We start from the raw sequence: 17642 nt of genomic DNA on the forward strand, positions 1-17642 counted from the left end.
ATTGGATACACCTTGCTAGTAATGGCTTGGACCCCCTTTTGCCTTCAGAACTTCCTTCATTCTTCATGGCATAGATTCAACAAGGTGTTGGAAACCTTCCTCAGATTTTGGTCCATAGTGACCCAAAGGGTCTCTATTGGATGAGATGTGTGGAGGCCATTGGAGTACAGTGACCTCATTGTCCAGTGGTGAGATGATTGGAGTACAGTGACCTCATTGTCCAGTGATGACATGATTGGAGTACAGTGACCTCATTGTCCAGTGGTGAGATGATCAGATCTTTGTGACATGGTGCATTATCCTGCTGGAAGGAGCCATCAGAAGATGGGGACTCTGTAGTCATAAAGGGATGGACATGGTCAGCAACAATACTCAGGGAGGTCGTGGTGTATCAATGATCCTCAACTGGTACTAAGGGGCCCTAAGTGTGCCAAGAAAATATCCCCCACACCATTACACCACCACCACCAGCCTGAACTGTTGATACAAGGCAGGATGGATCCATGCTTTCATGTCGTTTACACCAAATTCTGACCCCACCATCTGAATGTCGCAGCTGAAATCGACTCATCAGACTAGGCAATGTTTTTCTATCTTCTATGGTCCAATTTTGGTGATCCTGTGTAGTCTGTTTCCTGTTCTTGGCTGACAAGAGTGGCACCCGGTGTGGTCTTCTTCTGCTGTAGTCTATCTACTTCAAGGTTTGATGCATTGTGCGTTCAGAGATGGTATTCTGCATACCTTGGATGTAACGAGAGGTTATTTGAGTTACTGTTTCCTTTCTATCATCTGGAACCAGTCTTCCCATTCTCCTCTGACATCAACAAGGCATTTTCCTCAACACAACTGCCACAGCCCTTTGGTATATGATCGGCCCTTGGACCCCAGCAGCCTGAAGTGAGAACATTGATTTTAGGGTAATAGCATCGATCTATAACTAACATGTTCCCAGTTTCATGTTGTCTTCTACAGCAGTGGTCATCAGCACTGTCCTCAGGACCCACTAACAGGCCAGGTTTGCAAGATAACTGAAATACATCACAGGTGATATCATTTGCTGCTCAGTGATTGCAGTATTCCAGTCTGAGGCTGGGTTCACACTACTACACTACTTTCATCCTACTTTGCTCTGTGTTCAATGTTTCCCTATGAGAGCGTCTTGTAGCGTCCTACACAAGTCGGTCCGACTTTGAAAATGCTCCCTGTACTACTTTTGGTCCTACATTGATCCTACTTCAGGCCCATTGAATATCATTGAAGTCGGACCAAAGTAGTATCCTGTTCATGAAAGTAGGATGGATGTAGGACCAATGTAGGATAAATGTAGGACCAATGTAGCAGAGCAAAGTAGGATGAAAGTAGTGTAGTAGTGTGAACCCAGCCTGTATCTCCCCAAGGTAATACATAAAACCTAGCCTGTTAGTGGGCCCTGAGGACAGGGTTGATGACCACGGTTCTACAGCATATCTCCTGGCAGAAATGAGGCCTTACCATACTCTCTGGCCATCACTACCCCTGACAGTCCCCTGAAGCATTAAATATTTTATATGCGGTTCTTTGGTGATGTCAGGGGCCACAGTTGAGTCCACCTTCGTCTCATAAGTTGACAACCACTGGTGTACGTGCTCAGAGTGCTGAGCGGGGCAGTTTGTTGCAGGAGGTAAATATTGGTCAAAGTGTGTGATCGTTCCAGATGTGACATAAAACAAAGTAACAACATGTAAAAAAAAAAAGAGTACATATGTGTATGTCATCACACCTGGACACAAAGGAAAGTTGTATGGTGGTAATGGAAATTTCTTGTGCAGCCTCGTATTATTATGTTGGGAAAACCGGACTTGGTAGTTTTCAGCTAAAAGATTACTTAACAGAAAGTCACAAGTGTGTTTTGAGAAAGATCAATCCTCTTTCATTTTATGTTTGTTACATTATTTAAACCTGCATAATCCTCCACACAGTAGATGTTGTTGATGATCAGTGACTTTTTTCATTTTTCTTCTTTTTTTTTTTGGTTTGTGGTTGGTTGGTTGGTTGGTTGGTGGTTGGTTGTTGGTGGTTGGTTATTGGTTGTTTGTTGGCTGGATGTTTGTTTGTTGGTTGTTTGGTTGGTTGTTGGTTGGTGGTTGTTGGTTGTTTGGTTGGTTGGTTGGTTGTTGGTGGTTTGTTGGTTGTTTGTTGGTTGGTTGGTGGTTGGTTGGTGGTTGGTTGGTGGTTGGTTGGTGGTTGGTTGGTGGTGGTTGGTTGGTTGTTGGTTGGTTGTTGGTTGTTTGTTGGTTGGTTGGTGGTTGTTAGTTGGTTGGTTGTTGGTTGTTAGTTGGTTGTTAGTTGGTTGTTTGGTTGTTTGTTGGTGGTTTGTTGGTGGTTTGTTGGTTGTTTGTGGGTGGTGCTTGGTTGTTGGTGGTTGGTTGTTGGTTGGTGGGTTGGTTGTTGGTTGGTGTTTTGTTGGTTGGTGGTTTGTTGGTGGTTTTTACGTTTTTTTTTTAAGAATCATATTTGCCTAGGTGGATGCAGCATTGCTCCCCCGGTGCCTCTAACACTGAGAATCAAGCGATCAAACCCTGCAGATTACTCAGTTCTCAGAGCTACCTGAGCAGAGAGCAGAGGCATCCCTTCCCCCTGCTCACTGGAGCGCTGGGCTGTGGAGGGATCGCCCAGCTCAGGCTCTTGGCAGCTCCCTGAGCCGTGTGCTGGTCTAGACATGTGGGCGGATCTCGACTTCATTGTCGCGATCCTCCCTGAGCCTGGATTGGCTCTGTGACGCCAGCCGACAGTGGGTTTTAGCCCGCTGTCTGCTGAAAACAGGCCACAGGAGTGATCCACAGGAGTTGTACAGCCTAACATGCTTTGGCTGTACTTCTCCTTTTAATCTCCCATAATTAAATAAGTCCTGCATCAATAGGTGTAGATATAAAAATACCAAATTATTTAATTTCTCCTTGATCATGTGGAAATTTTAAAGTCTCTCGTAGATATATGAAAGTGCCAAAAAAACAATAAATGCATATAAAAAGCCAAATAAAGTTCATCAATCAATGTGAAAAATCTCAATTAGTTAATTTTATTGTACCAAAGTCCATGTATCCAACACCAGAACAATAAATCTCGCCAATGTGGGGGGAAAAAAGCACCCAGTGTCATCCACCATGTAGAAAACCAACCAGGTACTGCGCCCTACGCGTTTTGACATGATGTCATCGGGAGCAGCATGAAACTTGCGGCAACATATATAGACCATAGCCTAGCGCAGCCTGAGTTCATGGCTGGAGCCGGCGTTTGCTATACATGTAATAAACCTATGATGCTTGTGTTTATTTGTATGTGTTTATTGTTTTTTTTTTTTTGTTTTTTTTTTGCCACCTTTCATATATTTATCTACGAGAGACTTTTATAATTTGCACTTTTGCAATGGATCGAGGAAAAATTGTATAATTTAGATTTTATTTTTTATATACCTACACTTATTGATGAAGGATTTTAATTTATTTATGAGATTCGTTTTTTGCACTTTATTTGATGAATGTTTATACACACTGTGGGCTGTATTCACAAAGAGTTACGCCGGCGTATCAGTCGATACGCCGACGTAACTCGGAATCTAAGCCCGTCGTAAGTTTAAGTGTATGCTCAAACTGAGATACACTTAAACCTAGCTAAGATGCGACTGCCTGCGCCGTCCTATCTCAGGGTGCAATTTTTAGGTGGCGCTTCCGTTAATTTCGGCGTAGAATATGTAAATGACTAGATTCACGAACGTACGCTTGCCCGTCGCAGTAAAGATCTTTACTGCGACGGGCAAGCGTACGTTCGTTCGTTTCGTTTCCGTAAGAGATACGCCGCGTAAAGATAAAGCTACCCCCTAGGTGGCGTAGCCAATGTTAAGTATGGCTGTCGTTCCCGCGTAGAAATTTGAAAATCTTACGTTGTTTGCGTAAGTCGTCTGTGAATGGGACTGGACGTAATTTACGTTCACGTCGAAACCAATACGTCCTTGCGGCGCACTTTGGAGCAATGCACACGGACGGCTCATGCGCCGTTCGTAAAAAAAACGGCAATCACGTCGGGTCACCAATCATTTACATAAAACACGCCCCCCTCATCCTCCTTTGAATTAGGCGCGCTTACGCCGGCCCCATTTACGCTACGCCGCCGTAAGTTAGGAGGCAAGTGCTTTGTGAATACCACACTTGCCTCTCTGACTTAAGGCGGCGTAGCGCAAATACGATACGCCGCCGTAAAAATGCGCGGATCTACGTGAATCCAGCCCTGAAAGTATTAAGGTCCAATTAGCGTAGTTGCTCAATTGTATATTTTGTATCCAGAGGGAGTTGCTGCAACAACTGCTGATATATTTGCGACAACAAATATATACGTAACAACTGTTGGCACGATATAAAGCATGAATAATAATATATTTTGTTTTAATTTTCTATTTTTTTTTTCTGCTTGTTTTAGGGAGTCGGCACCATGACTTACGGGCCCAACTTAAACTCTGAGGAAACCTCCCAAGTGACTGCAGAAGCCGTTTCCGATCTTTATCCGCACTCGGCAGAGCCTGCGCAATCCTACAGCAACATGGAAGATGTTGATTAGCAGACATTTGGGAAGAGCGTGTTTTTTTTTTTCCCCCCCCCCCACACCCCTGTGTGTTTGTAACATTGACTATGTGCTGACAGTGGTTGTATATAGCTGCTAAAAATTAATTTTGTTCAATATTTTATGTTTTTTTTTTTTTAAATGGGGAGATGTTATGGCTCCTTTTTTTTGGCGTCACCATAAGCTAACTCCCACCGGTTTATTGTCTTGAACCCACACGGCATCCAAAGAACGGCATGGTTCTCTGCGCCGCTGCTGGGGGTTTACCGCACCCATGCACCTTTCTTGTATTATGATTTTGGACATTTCTCTCCCCCCCCCCCCCCCCCTCCCCCTTTCCTAGTTATTTGCAGTATGTACAGGTTTCCCCCCCCCTGATGAGTGTGGATGACCACTCGTCACACAGTTCTGTAGCAAATCCTTGACGCTAAAACTGCACTCGCCGTACCCACAGTGTATTGAAGTGTATTATCGAAGATTCTATCTATACATCTGAATGCGGAGCTCCTTGAGGACGACGTAAGAACCACTGCGCTCAGATCGAGGAGACTGTAAACATGTGCTATTCAGAATGTACCTGACAAATAAATTCATTAAAAGTTATGTACATATATACATTTTGTTGCTTTTAAAGAGTATAAATAATCGCTGGTTATGTAACATGTTCATGTTTGTTTGCGTGCTTCTCTTTATGGTGTCTTGCAGAAGCGTGCTTTGTTCGCTTTCCAGCAGCAATTTGGCAGCAAGTACCTCCTTAAAAGACTGCTGTGCTGGGAGGGTGAACCAGGCTGCTGAGTCACTGCCGGCAGGGAGGAGCGGAGCTCCAGAGTCACTGCAGAGAGGTTGGAACTTGGTTACTAAGACCCCTTTTACACTGGGGCGTTTTTCAGGCGCTTTGGCGTTAAAAAAAAGTTGACTGTAAAGCGCCTGAAAGAAGCCTCATCTACAATCCCAATGTGAAAGCCTGAGTGCGTTCAGAGCCCATTCACACTGCCAGTGCTCGAAAAGCGATGGTAAAGCTCCACTAAGACCCCTTTCACACTGGGGCGTTTTTTCAGGCGCTTTGGCGTTAAAAATAAAAAATCGCCTCAATGGGAAGGGGGCACTTTAGGAGCGGTGTCACATTTGGCACCTTTCAGGGGGCAGGAGGGAGCAGATACCTGTCTAATACAGGTATTTGCTCCCACTTCCTGGCATAGATCACCGTGGTGACCTACGCCACGTCCGGCACCTACTCCGCACCCCCTCACCCCCGGCGTGCTTCTGAGAGACACACAGGTCCCAGAAGACGGCAGGGACCAGTGGGATCGCGCAACTCGCGCATGTACAGCAGGGAACCAGGAAGTGAAGACGCAAGGCTTCACTTCCTGATCCCATTACAGAAGATGGCGGAGCCGCCTCTTGAGAGCTGAGGGACAAATCTGCTTCGGGGCCCGATATCGCGGGCGCCCAGGAGAGATAAGTGTCCATATATTTGTAGCTGCTGACTTTTAATATATATATATTTTTTTTGGGTGGAACTCTGCTTTAAGGTTATTTGACGTCCAAGTAAAACTTGTAGGATGCCCTGTTCCGGCATGAAGGAGTCAAAAACCTCAGCAGCAATATTTGGAGCAAGTGGATTTCTTCTCCAATCCACCTTAAGGAGCTTAGCGTTTATTTATACAGCTCATACTGAAAGCTGGCGCAGTACCAAACGGCATGAGTGGGCAGATATTGTGAGTTCCTGTTGGGATGTCTCTGGCGTGGTATACAGGACCTGTAAAGTGGTCTCATTTGTAGGTCTGTCCTCCGTCCTCCACCAAGGCTTTACCTGGGCCTCCAACCTTTGGTGATCCCCTATTCAAGCTCATTAGGATCTTGTGAATAAATGTAAGTGGCCCAGATTCAGAGAGCAATTGCGCCTGCGTAACCATAGTTACGCAGCGCAATTGCTTAGTTGCCCAGGCGTAACGAGTTCTCCTGATTCAGAGAGCTCGTTATGCCGACTGCAGCCTAAAATCTGCGTGGCATAAGGCTCTTATGCCACGCATATCTTAGGCTGCATTCTAGCGATGACCGCTAGGGGGCGCTCCCATTGTGATCAGCGTATAGTATGCAAATTGCATACTAACACCGATTCACAACGTTGCGCGAGCCCTGCGTACGCAAATTACGTAGTTTGCGTACGTCGGGTTTGGCGTAAGGTTGCACATCCTAATAGCAGGCGCAGCCAATGCTATAGGATACCCGTCGTTCCCGCGTCGCCACGTTCGAAATTTGCGTAAGTGATTCGTGAATGGCGCTGGACGCCATTCACGTTCACTTTGAAGCAAATGACGTCCTTGCGACGTCATTTGCCGCAATGCACGTCGGGAAAGTTTCCCGACGGAGCATGCGCTCTACGCTCGGCGCGGGAGCGCGCCTAATTTAAATGATTCCCGCCCCCTACGGGATCATTTACATTAGGCGCCCTTACGCAGGGCAAGTTTACACAGCGCCCCCGCAATTTACGGATCTACTGCTCCTTGAATCGCGGGTAGCTCAGTAAATTTGCAGGGGGCGCAGGGCAAAAACGCTGCCCTGTGCCTCCGTAAGAAAGGGGCAAATTCTACCTGAATCTGGGCCAGTGTGTCTAAACCCAAGAACAAGAAGATGGTATAGAGCAGATTACCAGTCCTTAGATACATTTGTCTTTCTTTGCTGCTTTTTTTTTTTTTTTTTGTGCTTTTATTTCCCGTCCCTGCTGTTTTTTTTTTGGCCACAGAAAGCGTTAACACTGTGGGACTGAATGCTACAATAATCTGTTGGGTTGAGTGTTGTATCTTCTTCACACTCTTGCCCATTGTACGGCATTGAAGCTTCATCTACCTGCTTCTGATTGTAAGCGCCACATGGCACTTCAACCAGTAATGCCCTGTACACGCGATCGGTTCATCCGATGAAAACGGTCTGATGGATTTTTTTCATCAGATATCCGATGAAGCTGACTTTCATCAGTCGTGCCTACACACCATCAGTTAAAAAAAAAAACAATCGTGTCCAACGCGGTGACGTAAAACACGACAACGGGCTGAGAAAAATTAAGTTCAATGCTTCTGAGCATGCGTCGACTTGATTCTGAGAATGCGCGGATTTTTAACCGATGGACGTGCCTACAGACGATCGTTTTTTTCGATCTGTTTTTTTAACTTTTAGATATTTTTAAAAACAAGTTCCTAATTTTTTTTCACCCATGGATAAAAAAAAAAATCAATGGGGCCCATACACGATCAGTTCGTCTGATGAAAATGGTCGTTTTCATCAGACGAACCGATTGTGTGTACGCGGCATTACAGTTGTTCATATTTCATGAGTATTGAATCCCGCATCCAATTCGCAATAGTGTGAACCCGGCCTTAGGTTTTCAAAATTAAACATTAAAACAGCATTATATATATATATACATACTGGGGCAGATCCACATAGAGCTGCATCCGCGCAGCGTATCTGAGATACGCTACGCCGCTGTAACTTACCCGGCTTTGGTTCGAATCCATAAAGAATTTGCGCCGTAAGTTACGGCGGTGTAGTGTATCTCTCGCGGTGGAACGGCGCGTAATTCAAATCGGCGATTAGGGGGCGCGTTTCATTTAAATGAAGCGCGTCCCCCACGCCGAACGAACTGCGCATGCTCCGTTCCTAAATTTCCCGCCGTGCATTGCGCTAAATGACGTTGCAAGGACGTCATTTTTTGTGACGTGGACGTAAATTACGTCCATCCCGATTCACGAACGACTTGCGCAAACGAAAACATTTTTTTAAAATTATACGCGGGAACGAAGGCCATACTTAACATTGAGTACGCCACCAAATGGCAGCTTTAACTATACGCCGAAAAAAGCCGACTAGAGACGACGTAAAAAAATGCGACGGGGGCTCGTACGTTCGTGGGATCGTCGGAAATAGCTAATTTGCATACTCAACGCGGAAAACGACGGGGACGCCGAAGAATTGCATCTTAGATCCGAAGGCGTACGAAGACGTACGCCTGTCGGATCTAACCCAGATGCCGTCGTATCTTGTTTTGAGGATTCAAAACAAAGAAACGACGCGGGAAATTTGAAAGTACGCCGGCGTATCAGTAGATACGCCGGCGTCCTCGCTTTGTGGATCTGCCCCACTATATTTATTTATATACACTCACTTTATTGCTAAAATTACTCTGAAATTCAAGATATAGCTGGGTGTAGTAAGATGTCCGCTGCCGCCTTCTGAATGCAGGTGTTCTGTCAGATTAGCAAACCTGGTATCGGTTGGGGTCGGAATGTCACTCGGATTCCCTAACCTGACGGGTTTGCTGGTGTGTAATGGTGGAACGCATGCGCAGTCAGTTTTTTTTTTGGGGGTTGGAACGTCACTCCTGTTCCCTAATCTGACGGGTTTGCTGGTGTGTAATGCATTTGCAGCCTGTTTTTTTGGTAGGGGGGGGGTCGGAATGTTGCTTCAGTTACCAAATCTGATGGGTCACCGATTCTGACAGAACACGGGCTTTGTTCAGCTGTCCGGTTGGCCACTAGGGTAGTCCAAGGGGAGGGTAGAGCCCGAGCAAGCCATGAAGGTTGGGGTGTCCTCCCCCCCCCCCCCTTGCTGCTTGTAGAAGCAATTAAGTGGCTACTTAGCTGCTCTGATTGCTTTTACAAGAGGGCCGACCTCTGTTTCTAAAAAAGCAGTACGGGGGTGGACTCCTTCAAGTTGCAGGCATCTTTCCGGTACAAACACTTGGAAGTTCACTGACTACCAGGTATGTGATTCGGTGGCAAGTGACTAAGCGCTAGTAGCACGAAACGCGTTGATTTTTGTTTCCTTCCTCCCATGGTGTAGAATGTTGCTGTATGTGGCGTTTTAAAGATTATCAATAAAGTGGATGTGATTTTCAAATGTGCAGCCCTTTAGATCCCATTGCATTTGTTCCATAGGGATAGATGAGTGGTGCTTGCAGTTGCACCTGAATACACAGGAGGGGGAGGGGACTGTGCGGCAGACCCACACACATAAAGTAAATACCCAATACTGTCACCATGGAGCAGGAAGAGCCCAAATCCCTGTGTAAACTCCACCTGGAATACATCGGAGAGGACGTGAGACGTCTGAGTGGAACATTAAGGGATTGGTTTGTGTCTCTGGGGGGAGGGGAACATTAAATACAGGCTCAGTCAACAACTGCAGAGAAATAGGATCGATCGTGTGAAACGTGCAGCTACCCGCCGTGTCCGATCATTGGAATACAAACTCTAATGGCTTGCTATGAGTTGGCACATTTCGCCCATTGCTTTTTGCTTCACCCAATCGCTCCAAAATCATTCCCATCAGTGATCTCCAACCTGCGGCCCAGAGGCAAGGGAGTGAATGGGATTGCTTAATTCTGACCAGAGCCACATCCCCAGTTATCAGAGGCAGTGGGGGCCGGTGCTAAAAAAAAAATTGGGGGGGGGGGGGGGCGCAAATAAACTGAAAAGAATTTGAAAAACAAAAATCAAACGATGCCACTGCCCACCAAATGCTGCGACTGTGCCATCAAACGCTGCAACTCTGCCATCAAACGCAGCCACTGTGCCATCAAACCTTGTCACTCTGCCATCAAATGCAGCCACTGTGCCCACCAAATGCTGCCAGTGTGTCATGTACCAAATGCTGCGACTGTGCCCACCAAATGCGACTGTGCCATCAAATGCTGCCAGTGCGCCATGTGCCAAATGCCGTGCCATCAAATGCTGCGACTGTGCCCACCAAATGCTGCGACATGTGCCCACCAAATGCAACTATGCCATCAAATGCTGCCAGTGCGCCATGTGCCAAATGCCGTGACTGTGCCATCAAATGCTGCGACTGTGCCCACCAAATGCTGCGACTGTGCCCATCAAATGCTGCGACTGTGCCCACCAAATGCTGCGACATGTGCCCACCAAATGCAACTATGCCATCAAATGCTGCCAGTGCGCCATGTGCCAAATGCGACTGTGCCTACCAAATGCTGTGACTGTGCCCACCAAATGCTGCGACATGTGCCCACCAAATGCGACTATGCCATCAAATGCTGCCAGTGCGCCATGTGCCAAATGCGACTGTGCCTACCAAATGCTGTGACTGTGCCCACCAAATGCTGCGACATGTGCCCACCAAATGCGACTATGCCATCAAATGCTGCCAGTGCGCCATGTGCCAAATGCTGCGACTGTGCCCACCAAATGCTGCGACTGTGCCATCAAATGCCAGTGTGCTATGTGCCAAATGCTGCGACTGTGCCCACCAAATGCTGCCACTGTGCCCACCAAATACTGTGCCATAAAATGGTGTCAGTGTGTCCAATGCTGCCAGTGTGCCCAATGCTGCCAATGTTCCCAATGCTGTCAGTGTGCCCCAAACGTTGCCCCACACATGCCTGTCCTCTGCCCGGCCCTTACCTTGTCTCGGGTCGGCAGCGGGTGATACCTTCAGCCAGTCAGGTGACCGGTAACCAGACGCGGTGAACCTGATTGGCTGAGAGGCGGGTCAGTATTAGGGAAGCGATTCCCTAACACAGCACTGTTTAACCAGGGAACACACAGCCTGTGCGCCCTCTGGTTAACCATTTGGAAGCCCACAGGCTCTAATCAGGAAGCCTATAGGGCCTCTGGCTCTAATCAGGCACTTCCACAACACACTCACCGCTGTTATTCAAATGGCCGTCGCTCAGCAGGAGGCCGGACACCTGAATAGGGGGCGGCAGCGGCGACATTACATAGCTTTGTGCAATGCATGAAGCTACGTATTGTTGATTGACGGGGTGCAGGAGCGAGGGGGGCGGCGCTCCTGCGCCCACTATGGACGCACCGCCACTGATTAGAGGGTGTGCAAACTTATGCAACCACATTTTTTTTTTTTTTTTTACTTCCCTCCACCTAAAAGATTTCAGTTTGTTTTTCAATTCAGTTGTACGGTTTATAGGTCACATTTAAAGGTGGAAAAAGTTCTGAAATTATTTATCTTTATTTCATTTTTATTTATTTTTTACATCACAGAAACCTGACATTTTACCAGGGGTGTGTAGACTTTTTATACCCGCTGTAGATCAGACCAAAATGAGGAGGAAAGACGTGGATGAGCGAGTTTGGGGTGGAGGAACTTGACTGTCCTGCACCTCAACCCGATAGAACACCTTTGGGATGAATTAGAGCGGAGACTGTGAGCCAGACCTTCTCATCCAACATCAGTGCCTGACCTCACAAATGCTCTTCTGGAAGAATGGTCACACATTCCCATAGACACCCTCCTAAACCTTGTGGACGGCCTTCCCAGAAGAGTTGAAGCTGTTATAGCTGTAAAGGGCGGGGCCAACTAAATGTATATAAAATGTCATCTACTTAACCACTTAAGGACCGCCTCCTGCAGATATAAGTCGGCAGAATGGCACGGCTGGGCACAAGCACGTACAGGTACGTCCTCTTTAAGTGCCCAGCCATGGGTCGCGCGCCCGTGACCCGCAGTCCCGATTGCCGCTGGAGTCCCGCGATCGGTCCCCGGAGCTGAAGAACGGGGAGAGCTGTGTGTAAACACAGCTTCCCCGTTCTTCACAGTGGCGCCGTCATCGATCGTGTGTTCCCTGATATAGGGACACACGATTCAGTGATGTCACACGTCCAGCCCCACCCCCCTACAGTTAGAAAAACATATGAGGTCACACATAACCCCTACAGCGCCCCCTAGTAGTTAACTCCCAAACTGCAATTGTCATTTTCACAGTAATCAGTGCATTTTTATAGCATTTTTTGCTGTGAAAAATGACAATGGTCCCAAAAATGTGTCAAAATTGTCCGAAGTGTCCGCCATAATGTCGCAGTCACGAAAAAAATCGCTGATCGCCGCCATTAGTAGTAAAAAAAAAAAACAATAATAAAAATGCAATAAAACTATCCCCTATTTTGTAAACGCTATAAATTTTGCGCAAACCAATCGATAAACGCTTATTGTGATTTTTTTTATACCAAAAGTAAGTAGAAGAATACTAGAAATGTGCACATAATTTTTTTTCGTTTTTTTTTTGTTCTGTTTCGTATCGTTCCGTAGGTTCGTTCCCGTTCGTTTTTCGTAAGACGCCCGTTTTCCTGTTCGTTCCCGTTCGTTTTTCGTACGACGCGATTTTTTCGTATTCCGATCGTTTCGTATTTTGGTTACCGTTTTATTTTCGTACATGCGGGATGGTTCGTTATTCTGTTTAATTCATGTTCGTTACTTGTTAGACAATAATTTTCGTGAATTTCTGTCATTTTGTACTTTCGTAAATATATTGCGGGATTCGCGGCACTTTCAACACGCGGCTCATCCATATTAACTATTGTTAAGCCCCATATACTTGGTCAGACTTTTTTTAACAACAAACATAAAAACGATCGTTTTACCGAACGTTCGTTCGTTTTTAAACTCCATCAGAAAACCATTTTTGGGTTCCAGGTTCAAAAGTCTGGCCAACTGATCTCTCCCTTCAGATGAAAATCCACAGAAAAGTTTATTTGGCTTTACTGTACTACTCAGCACAAAAGAGAAGCTGCTTCACTAACTACACTCACTGCCCATTCAAAAAAACGAAAATGACATCTTATAACAAAAGATTTGCATTCTGTATTTTGAAACCAAATTACGAACAGAAAAAAGGAATTCAGAATACAGAATACAAATCTTTTGTTATAAGATGTCATATGAACATACAAACAGAAAAAGGAATCAAACAAAATACAGAATGAAAATATTTTGTTAGAAGTCATATGAACATACAAACAGAAAAAGGAATCAAACAAAATACAGAATGAAAATCTTTTGTTAGATGTCATATGAACATACGACTGAAAATCAAAATACGAACAGAACAAGGATTCAAACAAAATACAGAATGCACGTCTTTTGTTATAGATGTCATATTCGTTCTTTTGCCGTTTTCGTTTTGTCGTATTTTCGTTGGATCATTCGTTCGTATTTGCGGTTGTTCGTTATGCGACTCACTCGTAATCCCGTCGTTTTCGTATTTTGGTGCTTAAATTTTTTCGGATGTACACATTATTCTGCGGGTACGAAAATGAACATTTACGTACGAAAATAACATTCGTACGAACGGGAATGCACATATCTAAAGAATACGTATCGGCCTAAACTGAGGAATTTTTTTTTTTTTTTTATATATTTTTGGGGGATATTTATTATAGCAAAAAGTAAAAAATATTGCATTTTTTTTAAAATTGTCGCTCTATTTTTGTTTATAGCGCAAAAAATAAAAACCGCAGAGGTGTTCAAATACCACCAAAAGAAAGCTCTATTTGTGGGGAAAAAATTACGCCGATTTTGTTTGGGAGCCACGTCGCACGACCGCGCAATTGTCAGTTAAAGCGACGCAGTGCCGAATCGCATAAAACTGGCCGGGTCCTTTAGCTGCCTAAAGGTCCGGGTCTTAAGTGGTTAAATGTATTATCATCATTATTAGTATTATTACCAATAATATTATCAGTATAGATAAACTTCCACAATAAGATGTCCCCATGACTGGGTAAAGGTCAAACTGGAATTAGAAGGTAATGAATAGTTATGTACAACCCCCGGCTTCCCGGCAACACAAATCTCGGCAACACGCAATCCTTCCTGCACCGCGCTGTAGATTCATCGCATCGCTCCTCCGCGTCTCTTCTCTGCTACCGACCATCAATCGATCCGCAACCCGTATTGTTTTGGAACCTAGACAGACCCCTAGGCCTGGATCACACCTAGGCATTTTTTTAGTGCGTTTTCAGTTGTACAGAAACACACAACAGTCCATATAACACGATTTCCTACGGACGTCGTTCACATCTGAGCGTTTTATGGAAAGGGACGGGATTTTTTTTTTCTTCTGGTTTTTGGTTCCCTAGGGCCAGATTCAGGTAGGAGATACGACGTCGTATATCTGAGTCTGAGGCGTCGTATCTTGGCGCCTGATTCAAAGAATCAGATACGCCAGAATTTCTCTAAGATACGAGCAGCGTAAGTCTCCTACGCCGTCGTATCTTAACTGCATATTTACGCTGGCCGCTAGGGGCGTGTACGCTGATTTACGCCTAGTAATATGTAAATCAGCTAGATACGCCAATTCACGAACGTACGCCCGGCCGACGCAGTACAGATACAGCGTTTACGTTAGGCTTTTCCCGCCGTAAAATTACCCCTGCTCTATGAGGCGTAGATGAGGCGTACCAATGAAGTATGGACGTCGGAACATCGTCGAAATTTTCACGTTTTACGTTGTTTGCGTAAGTCGTTCGCGAATAGGGCTGGGCGTCATTTACGTTCACCTCGAAAGCATTGGCTTCTTGCGGGTTAATTTGGAGCATGCGCACTGGGATACTTTCACGGACGGCGCATGCGCCGTTCGTAAAAAGCGTCATTTACGTGGGGTCACAATAAATTTACATAACACACGCCCACATCTTTCACATTTGAATTAGGCGGGCTTACGCCGGCCGATTTACGCTACGCCGCCGCAACTTTGGTTTGAGAATACTGCACTTGCCTGTCAAAGTTGCGGAGGCGTAACGTAAATAGGATACGTTACGCCCGCACAAAGATGCGCGCTTCTACGTGAATCTGGGCCATAGTCTTCAATGGATCAAAAATGTGCATTGAAAAATGCAACCTGCATAGGTGTGAATCGGGCCTTAGTGTGACCCCCAGAGTCTTTAAACATTGTTTCAGATGGGGAACACTGAGATCTTTTCATACATGCAGCATCATTAACCCGCTCGCTAACGAATCACAGCACAGTAATTGGAGAAATCATAAATCCCACCTCTTGTGTCCAATCACAAGCAGGGGGCGGGGATTGTGCTCCTCCAGGCATTCCCGACCAGGACAAGTACTCTCAGTGAGTAAAGCGGTGATGTGGCGGCCTTTTTTGGGGGGCATCAGATTGGCCCGGGGGGAGTGGCTGTGTCAGTTTCATTCTGGGACACTGTATTGTCCTGGAATGAAGGTGCCCGGGACAGACCTGCAAAATGTGGGACTGTCCCAGGCAATCCAGGACACGTGGTCACCCTAATGTCCGCCGGTGTCCCGCGATTGGCTCACAGAGCTGAAGGACAGGGAGATGTCAGTGTAAACACAATATCTCCCTGTTCTTCCTAGTGACATGTCACTGATCGTCTGTTCCCTGTCATCTGTGACGTGTCACGACCAGCCACATGCAAGAGATGGTCAGGGACTGCAGATATGATACAAGAGATGGTCAGAGACTGCAGATATGATACAAGAGATGGTCAGAGACTGCAGATATGATACAAGAGATTGTCAGAGACTGCAGACATGATACAAGAGATGGTCAGAGACTGTAGACATGATACAAGAAATGGTCAGAGACTGCAGACATGATACAAGAGATGGTCAGAGACTGCAGACATGATACAAGAGATGTCAGAGACTGCAGACATGATAACATAGATGGTCAGAGACTGCAGACATGATACAAGAGATGTCAGAGACTGTAGACATGATAACATAGATGGTCAGAGACTGTGGATACAATACAGGAGATAATCAGAGACTGCATGCATGATACAAGAGATGGTCAGAGACTACATGCATGATACAAGAGATGGTCAGAGACTGCAAATATTATACAAGAGATGGTCAGAGACTGCAGAATACAATACAGGAGATAATCAGAGACTGCAGACATGATACAAGAGATGGTCAGAGACTGTAGACATGATACAAGAGATGGTCAGAGGCTGCAGACATGATACAAGAGATGGTCAGAGACTGTAGACATAATACAAGAAATGGTCAGAGACTGCAGACATGATACAAGAGATGGTCAGAGACTGCAGACATGATACAAGAGATGTCAGAGACTGTAGACATGATAACATAGATGGTCAGAGACTGTGGATACAATACAGGAGATAATCAGAGACTGCATGCATGATACAAGAGATGGTCAGAGACTACATGCATGATACAAGAGATGGTCAGAGACTGCAAATATTATACAAGAGATGGTCAGAGACTGCAGAATACAATACAGGAGATAATCAGAGACTGCAGACATGATACAAGAGATGGTCAGAGACTGCAGACATGATACAAGAGATAATCAGAGACTGCAGGCATGATACAAGAGATGGTCAGAGACTGCAGACATGATACAAGAGATGGTCAGAGACTGCAGACATGATACAAGCGATGGTCAGAGACTGCAAACATGATAAAAGAGATGGTCAGAGACTGCAGACATGATACAAGAGATGGTCAGAGACTGCAGACATGATACAAGAGATGGTCAGAGACTGAAGACATGATACAGGAGATAATCAGAGACTGCAGGCATGATACAAGAGCTGGTCAGAGACTGCAGACATGATACAAGAGATGGTCAGAGACTGCAGAATACAATACAGGAGATAATCAGAGACTGCAGGCATGATACAAGAGATGGTCAGAGACTGTGGATACAATACAGGAGATGATCAGAGACTGTGAAAATGCTAAAGGAGTTGGGGAAACGCTTCAGAAGACAGTCATTACCTGTGGACACGTTACATGAGACTGTTAGAATTCACTACTATAACAGGGCATCAGGGAAACACAGAATAGTATTTTCAGGGGCCCCAAGAGCCACACTAAAAGCGCAGGGGAGGGGGCGCCGGTTGGGCACCAGGGGGTTTAAACGCTTGTGTACCCCGCTACTCCTACTGCTGCACCTCCAGCGATTTCCATACACCGATCGCTCTAGTAAAAACAGTCAGGGCTAAAGCCAGCTTGCAAATTCAGGCTGCAAAGGGTGAATGGCCGGACAGCGCAGCCTGCAGCTTGCAGAGGAACGCTACTAGGCAGGTGCATCTGCCTCTGTTGATGCTAATACACCAGCAGGGGCCGCCGACCAATCAGAAGAGGGATGGGAGGGAGGCAGAGAGCGAACTCGCTTCCTTTTTTTTTTCCTCCTCTATTTCCATTCTTTATTTGGAGACGGAGCGCTCAGTTGCTTGTGAGTCACGGCGCGTGATGGAGATCGCTCCTCCACAAAGCCCCATCTTCCG

General features: G+C 45.8%; 1 protein-coding gene across 2 annotated transcripts in view; it reads left to right on the plus strand.

The window, feature by feature from the left end:
• USP19 (ubiquitin specific peptidase 19) overlaps positions 1-5259 on the plus strand; it is a 114657-nt gene extending 109398 nt beyond the window's left edge. For both annotated transcript variants that reach the window (XM_040358909.1, XM_040358911.1), the window contains exon 26: positions 4453-5259. In XM_040358909.1, coding sequence (XP_040214843.1) covers positions 4453-4590 — 138 coding nt within the window. In that variant the 3' untranslated portion in view covers positions 4591-5259. The remainder of the gene's footprint in view (positions 1-4452) is intronic.
• Positions 5260-17642: the final 12383 nt, after the last annotated feature.

The sequence above is a fragment of the Rana temporaria genome, chromosome 7, assembly GCF_905171775.1.
Source record: "Rana temporaria chromosome 7, aRanTem1.1, whole genome shotgun sequence".
NCBI classification, from domain to species: Eukaryota; Metazoa; Chordata; class Amphibia; order Anura; family Ranidae; genus Rana; species Rana temporaria.